The sequence below is a fragment of the Canis lupus genome, chromosome 12 (genome assembly GCF_048164855.1).
Source record: "Canis lupus baileyi chromosome 12, mCanLup2.hap1, whole genome shotgun sequence".
NCBI lineage: Eukaryota > Metazoa > Chordata > Mammalia > Carnivora > Canidae > Canis > Canis lupus.
Window position 1 is genome coordinate 26718894 of NC_132849.1, and position 8043 is coordinate 26726936.

General features: G+C 46.4%; 1 protein-coding gene across 2 annotated transcripts in view; it reads left to right on the top strand.

Annotated features, from left to right (window-relative positions):
• The window catches only part of SMYD1 (SET and MYND domain containing 1), a 37358-nt gene extending 35043 nt beyond the window's left edge, over nucleotides 1-2315 (top strand). For both annotated transcript variants that reach the window (XM_072770130.1, XM_072770131.1), the window contains 2 exons: nucleotides 404-572; nucleotides 1811-2315. In XM_072770130.1, coding sequence (XP_072626231.1) covers nucleotides 404-572; nucleotides 1811-1969 — 328 coding nt within the window. In that variant the 3' untranslated portion in view covers nucleotides 1970-2315. The remainder of the gene's footprint in view (nucleotides 1-403; nucleotides 573-1810) is intronic.
• Nucleotides 2316-8043: the final 5728 nt, after the last annotated feature.

Consider the following 8043-nt stretch of genomic DNA (forward strand, 5'->3'; position numbering starts at 1 on the left):
GGAGCTATTCTCAAGGAGATGAGAATACAGTTCTGTCCCAAGAAGGACATTGAAGTTCTTTTTATTCCCCTGAACTTCTGCTTTCCAGGAAGAGGGCTGGGGTGTTCCCGAGAGCTCCCAGCTTCCTGTTATCTTGCAGGGTCCTCTGACTCTTTTGCCCATGATGACTAGGCTTACTGGCCCAGGGCAGAGTCTCACTCCCACAGGCTCACCCTGGGGAGTGTTTGGTAATTCCTCCCTTTCTCTGTGGCTCAGTTTCTGCTCCATGGGCTGCAGATGCCTCAGCACTGGTGGGAGAGCAGATGGACCAAGTCAGTAAGGGTACTTGGTAAGTCGTCAGATGCTGTGCAAATGTAAGGAAAGTTGGGATTATCTGTTACAATGATTTGCTATGTCCTCACAGGAAGCTCTACCACCCCAATAATGCCCAACTGGGCATGGCCGTGATGCGGGCAGGGCTGACCAACTGGCATGCTGGTAACATTGAGGTGGGGCATGGGATGATCTGTAAAGCCTATGCCATTCTCCTGGTGACCCATGGACCCTCCCACCCCATCACCAAGGACTTAGAGGCAAGTAGCATTTCAGAGCTGGGCCTCCTTTTCTGGTCTAAGCTCTCTCTAAGGGTGGGAGCTGGATTCCAGTTTCTGCTTTTGCAAAGTCCACAGATTACCCACTGAACCAGAAGGGAATTCAGAAATGCTTTAGTCCACTCCCCTTGTTTTACATCTGAGCAAACTAAGGCCCTGGGAAGGGGAGTAACCTGTCTATAGTCACATAGTGAATGGATGGCACAGCTGAGGTTTGAAGTCTGAGATGCTCCAAGTATGGATGGAGAAAGCCTACCCAGCAATGTGGGTGCAGCCATGTACATTAGATGTGCTTTGTAGAGTGGAGCTGGGGAGCACAGGCTCTGGAATCAGACTACTGGGATTGAACTCCAGATTCACTACTCTCCAGCTGTGTGAGTGCAAACACGGAATATGTGGGCCTGAGTCTCCTTATCAGTAAAATGGAGAAAAGGGATAGAGCTGTGATAAGGGTTCAGTGAGTTAATGTGTGAAAAGCACTCAGAACAGTGCCTAGCAAGTAGCATGCTCTTTATAATTGCTGGCTTCCTTTGTGCTTTGAAGGGCTTGTTTATTTGAGGGTGACAGGGTTCAAAGGACTGTACTCAGGCAGTATGGTACAGGGAAAGAGGACAGACTTTGTTGTCATAAAGTGTCTGAGAAGACTGACTTTATGCCTAGTATATCATTCACTGCTGTATTCTCAATTCATCAATGATGACTGGCCCTTGAGAAATATTTCTTGAATAGAAATATGGGTGCATGGGGATTTTCCTAGGTGTCACACACTATGATCTTTCTGGTCTGTTATGAAGTATTAAGGAATCTCACCCATTTATGTGTGAGGAAACTGAGCACTAAAGGGATTGTCACTGGCCTAAAGTCCCACAATGTTAGTTGGGACCTATGTGTGTGTGATCCAGGATTCAAATCCAGTTCCTGCAAACAAACATTCTCTGCTGAGAACAGTCCCTTGAGCTCCTCTCTCAGGGGTCTGACTCCTCTCCCTAACAAACCAAGCCCAGTCCCAGGACATTGAGGCCCCTAGAGGATGAGTATGTGTGTGTGTCAGTGTGTATAAGTGTGTGTCCGTGTGTCCTCTCAGTGGATACAGCTGAATCTCAGTAACTAGGAGTTATTTGCTCCATTGTCTGCCCTTTTGAAAAGAGCCAAGGAAGATCAGAAGCCAGTATGTCCCAGTGGCCTGTCATCACTGTTTATGGTGTGTCTGTGTCCCACAGGCTATGCGGGTGCAGACGGAGATGGAGCTGCGCATGTTCCGCCAGAATGAGTTCATGTACCACAAGATGCGTGAGGCTGCCCTGAACAACCAGCCCATGCAGGTCATGGCCGAGCCCAGCAATGAGCCAGCGCCAGCTCTGTTCCATAAGAAGCAATGAGGACCTGTCTGGTGGTGGGCTGGGCACCATGGCTGGAGAATTGGGGAGACATTTGGGTTTGGGGGAAGTTGGAGTTGGTGGGTTTGGGGGAAGACCCTTGATGAGGAAGGCCGGATAATGTTCACTCTTGTGGCTGTGGGAATGCACTGTTCTGTGTTCCTCAGTTCATTTTGATTCATTTAAACTCAGTTCAACTTAATTGAACTCTATCCCAGCCCAGCCTAGCCCAACTTATCCTACAAATATTTATGGGGTGGAACACCCTAGGGATAAAGAAGCTTCAAATGTAGCGGGGGAAGCAAAATGTAAACAATTAAACAAGCTTAATAAATGCAATGGTAAACTATATGGGGGCTTCAGTGGAGGGCATGTGTCTGGTATGTGGCGCATGTGCATGTGTGTGTATGTGTGATGCATTGGGAAGGATGTCATGGAAGAGATTACGTTTGAGCTGAGGGTGGCAGGTGCCTGAAATCTCAAGTGGCTGCTCACCTATCTGTGCAGGTCTCTCTGGGGCTGCTGGTCTTACTCATGGTCTGGAATACTCAGGTCTTATGTGACTAGGATTGGTGATACCCAGTTTCCTCAGGTTAGTGTGGGGTTATGAAGAAGGGGCCATGTTCAGGCCATTTAGGTTCTACTCAGAGAATCAAAACCCCTTAGTAAATATGAGAATGAGATGAATATGCACAAAGAGGTAGGGCTTTGCCCTTAGCCACTTGAGGCTTCATTTTAGGGTCTGGATTCCAAGTGTTCTGAAACTATTTCTAAAACACACAGGAGTGTCTCCTGCTCCCCACCCCCCACTGCCAAGCCCTGATTCCCTGTGATGTGGGTGTGACTTGGACAGTAACCGAGATTTTCCTGGCCATTGACCAACCAGGATTGAAGTCTTAGCGGGGTGAAGCTGAGAGAGAAACTTGGAAACACCTATACCTGATGATCATGAGTTCAGAGGAGGTGATTTTGGGGGTTTTATTTGGTTACATGTGCCTGGATGGTCTTTATCATCTTAGACATGATCATAGGCCCCCAGTAAATTTCTGTTCTTAGTAAGGAATAATTATAATTTCCCTTGCTTCATTTCTTTCACTGCCCATGCCCTGGGGCTTCTGCTTTTTTCACCAGGAGTAATGTCTAATCTGGACTCTGCATGCCTAGGTTAGGATCTCCTTGGGGATGTGACCAACTTGCAATTATGTCCTGGGAGGTTCTGTGGTTTCCACCCAAAAGCGAAGGTCTTAGGATCAGCCAGTCTAGTTGTTCTGTTATCTTCTGGGGTCTTAAATTTTTCACCAATGTTTTAGGAGAATCCTTGAGCAAAGCTCTCCATTTGGGGGTGTCACCAAAAACTTCCATGCCACCCTGGACCCCGCAACTCTAACTACTACCTCCAAGCCCCATTTGTCATCTCTGCCTAAAGAGTTAGTTTCTCCATCCCCCCTTCATCCTCAGAACTACCTGCTGCCTCCCTCTTAACCTCTCCAATGGCTCTGCAAATATGCCCAGAACTGGTCCAAAGCTCTATGAATGTGCTACCTCTTTGCAGAATGCTCATACCTGGCATTTGGCTCTTCTTCAAGGATACCCCCTTCTCCAGAAGTTTTCACAGGAAGATTGACAAGTCTTCCAAGCCTTCATTACTAACAAGACTAGAGATGGCACCAACATTCTCCCAGGGACCCAACCACACATTCAAATGATCACTCTTCTGCTGTCCTGTAAAACTTCGTCCAGGGCAGCCCAGGTGGCTCAGCAGTTTGACGCCGCCTTCGGCCCAGAGCGTGATCCTGGGGACCTGGGATCGAGTCCCACATCGGGCTACCTGCATGGAGCCTGCTTCTCCCTCTGCCTGTGTCTCTGCCTCTCTCTCTCTCTGTCTCTCATGAATAAATAAATAAAATCTTTAAAAAAAAAAAAAAAAAAACACCTCCTCCAACCCTCTGCCCTTCTTTGTCACCTGCTGGTCATCCTCCCATATGCATGGTTTTGTTTTCCATCCCCTCTGCCTCAAATTTGGGGCTTCAGTGTGCAGTTACAAAAATCATCTAATCTGCTTGCTTCACAGATTCTTAATTTACTCAACGACAGATGTCTTTCCAGTTTCTCCATTAACACCCTCTCTGGCCATAATTTCTCCATATTTGATGTCTAACTTTCTGGTCATTGCTTCCTACCTTTTCACCACTCTGTCTTTTTTTTTCCACCCCAGATTACTCGATGACATCATGTACACTCTAGTGTTTCACCCTCCTTCTGTCTTGACCTCCTTCCAAATAAGCCAGTTCATCAGTGCTCCTTCCTACCTACCTATTCTCCCTTCCTGCCTGGCAGAGTCCCAACCCTGGATTAATTCCGCTGTCTTGTTTTCCCTCTGCTGCTCCTGGAGATGCTGAGCACAGCCAGGGAAAACAGTGCCTCTCTGAATACAGGCACTTCTACAGACTCCTTGCCAACCTCAGCTCGCCTTTGGGCGCAGCCTGGAAGTGTTTCATGTGCCCCTGGTTGACTGTCTCTCCCTTTTGCACACTAGCTATTTCAGGCCTTGACTCCCGTCCTCCAGTCCTCTGCTTTCAGCCGAACCTCACTCCTGCTTCATAGAAGAACAGAGGCCAGAAGATGCAATGCCCTCAGTCCCTTTCCCATATTCACTCATGTCTTGTCTGTGCTTGACCTTCTTTCCTCCTCCTCACACCAGTGGAATGTGAGCCCTTTTCCTCGCATGAGCTAACCCACCACCTGTGCTCTGGACCCCTGCCCTTCTGATGTCCTCGGGGCCTTGCTTCACCTGTGATGCCCTCTTCAAACTGGATCCTTAACATTCCTCCACCCGCTGCCTTCCTCAGTGCCATCCACAAACATGCTGAGGACTCTTTGATCATAATCTTCACAGCTAAGTTTTTCTTTTTTTAAAGAACTTGTCTCTTGTAGCTACTATCTGTTTTTCTTCACTTTCCATTTCTTCCTGAACCCGCTGCAGGCTGGCTGCCTAAACTCCTCTAAAATGACTCGTACAAGGTCAACTCTGGTGGGTAGCTTTTAGTCCATATGTTATTTGGCTTCTCTGATCAGTTCTCACTCCCAGCCCTGGATTCCTGGAAACCACTTCCTTAGGATGATCCTCTGATGTGGTTTCTTCATCTTCCTCCCTGACCCCATTTCTCTTCCTACCCCTGATATGTCGGCATTTCCTGGGGCTGGGTTTGTTCATCTTGGTCATTCTTGGTTCCTTCTCTTACTCTGCACACACTCCCTACATGAGCCCAGCCAGGCCCTTTGTTTAATCACCTTGAGGCAGAAATTTTTTTTTTAATTTAAATTCAATTAGCCAACATGTAGTACATCATGAGTTTCAGATGTAGAATTCAATAATTCATCAGTTGCAAATTGATGCTCTCTCAAATGTTCTCCAGGCACATCATGCTCAGCAAATTCAAAATGAAATTCTTTCTCTTTCCCTTGTCCCCTCCCCCACATCTGTCCTTCAGCATACCACCTGAGAACACCTGCCTTCTGCTCTAGTCACTCCCATTGCATCCTAGACATCACTCAAACCCACTCACTTATGGGCCCCTAAGGGTGACCCATGTTCTCCTGGGCTTCTTTTCAAATTTTGAGACATTCTATCTAAAATATCTAAAACCTGACCATTCCTATTCATCTTTCAACATCCAATCAGGAAATCACCCCTTCTGTGAAGCCTTCCCTGAATGCTTAGGTTCTGCTGGTGCCTGTCTGAGTCCTTCACATCATTCTTGAACTCCCCGCCAGAGTACTCTCCTCATGGCGTTATAATTGCCTTTTTACTTGTCTGCCTCCTCCATCAGATTTTGAGCTTCTGGAGGGCAGGCGCCATATCCCTTTATTTATCTTTCTATCCCCAGAACCTAGCGTGGGTCCTGGAACATAGTAGGCACTCAGCTAATGTGTGTTGAATGAATGAATAAGTGAATGGATTTGCTTATCTCAGAGCAGAAGAGACATAAAACTGCATATTTTGAGTTTTTATGTTACTACAGTCAACAAAGGCCATTAAATCATCTGTATATCCAAGCAAATATGTGTGATCATAGTCGATTTAGAGCAGTGCTATCTAATAGAACTTTCTGTGATGATGAAAATATATTGTATCTGTATTGTCTAATGCAGTATCCACTAGCAACATGTGACTATTCAAGCTCTTGAAATGTGTCTAGTAGGAGGGAGGAACTGAATTTTAAATTTTATGTAATTTCAATTAATTTCAGTTTAAATAGCCAACATGGCTTCTGGTTGCTGTATCAGACAATGAAGTTTTGGAGAACAGTGTCCTTTTAAGATTATGGACATTGAGACCAGTGAAGTTCCTATCTCAACTCTCCTATATGTCAGCTGTATGACCTGGGACTAGTGATTTCACCCATGCCTATTTCCACATTTCTACCTACCACACAGAGTTGCTGTGAGAATTAAACTTCTAAAATGTAAAAGCCCTTTGAATGGTGCCTGGTCCATCCTAAGCACTCCGTGGGCACTCCAGCCATGCTATTGTTGAGGGTCCCTTCCCCCTACAGAAAGTGAAGGTGAAGGGTAGACATGAGCCCCAGTAGGCGGCCAGCTCTTACCAGCTCATGAGAGCTAACTGTGCACATCACATTGATAGCTTGACATTGGCCATGGTGAGAATATTTATACTGGGACAATTGGCTTAACTTTATTTTTTTTTTTAAATTTTTATTTTATTTATGATAGTCACAGAGAGAGAGAGGCAGAGACACAGGCAGAGGGAGAAGCAGGCTCCATGCACCGGGAGCCCGATGTGGGATTCGATCCCGGGTCTCCAGGATCGCGCCCTGGGCCAAAGGCAGGCGCCAAACCGCTGCGCCACCCAGGGATCCCAATTGGCTTAACTTTAAAAGGTTAATTTGGGTGTTGTCAATCTATAAAAAATGGGGTTTGCTTCATAGAAGTAGCAGAACAAAGAATTAAAAACACCATTAAAGGGCACCTGGGTGGCTGGCTCAGTCAGTTAAGCATCTGCCTTTGGCTCAGGTCATGATTCTGGGGTCCTGTGACAGGAGCCCACATTGGTCTCCTTGCTCTGCAGGGACCTTGCTTCCCCTTCTTCCTCTCTGCCCTTCCTCCCTGCTTATGCTCCCCCCTCTCTCAAATAAATAAATAAAATCTTTTTTAAAAAACCAAACACTATTGAGGAAATCTTTACTTAAACTGAGGTGAAGTCTGCATTCTGAAGTCTATACCCCTCAGGTCCATACCTCACAAATCTAAGATCACTGATTACTCCCCTTCAGACTAAGTACTTGCTCACTGCACCATTTTGATGTATTGACAGACATATGTATTAAGGGCCCGATATAGCCACTGCTTGGGCCAATTGCTCAGGATTTTCTTCTCTAAAGAATGCAGGAGGGAATTTGGTATAGTTGTGGCACACAGCAGAGAATGGCAACATATCTGAGCGAAGTCAGAGGTGTAAACTCCTGGACCAAGCAAGGCGTACACAGTTGCAGATGATAACACACAGTGTGTGAGGATAAACAGCACTTCTGGAAGCTCCTGTGTCTGCTCTAGGCTCAGATTACATACAAATACCCTTCCTTGATGAGGAAAATCTTGTCAGTCTTTTTTTTTTTTTTAATTTTTTTAATTTTTATTTATTTATGATAGTCACAGAGAGAGAGAGAGAGGCAGAGACACAGGCAGAGGGAGAAGCAGGCTCCATGCACCGGGAGCCCGACGTGGGATTCGATCCCGGGTCTCCAGGATCGTGCCCCGGGCCAAAGGCAGGCGCCAAACCGCTGCGCCACCCAGGGATCCCAATCTTGTCAGTCTTAAAGAAGCACAGAACACAGCATGACTATGGGCCACCATATGGGTTCAATAACTTTGGCATGAACTCCTCCTCATTATCAGCACCCCCAGCTCAGCTTGGTCTGAGAACACCCTGGTCCAGGCATGGCTAAGGTTTCTCAAATGTCTTTAGGAGCTGTGTTTGTGTCCTACTATTGCTGTAACAGATAAAACAAACTCAGTGGCTTAAAATAACACCGATTTATCATCCTATAGTTCTGGTG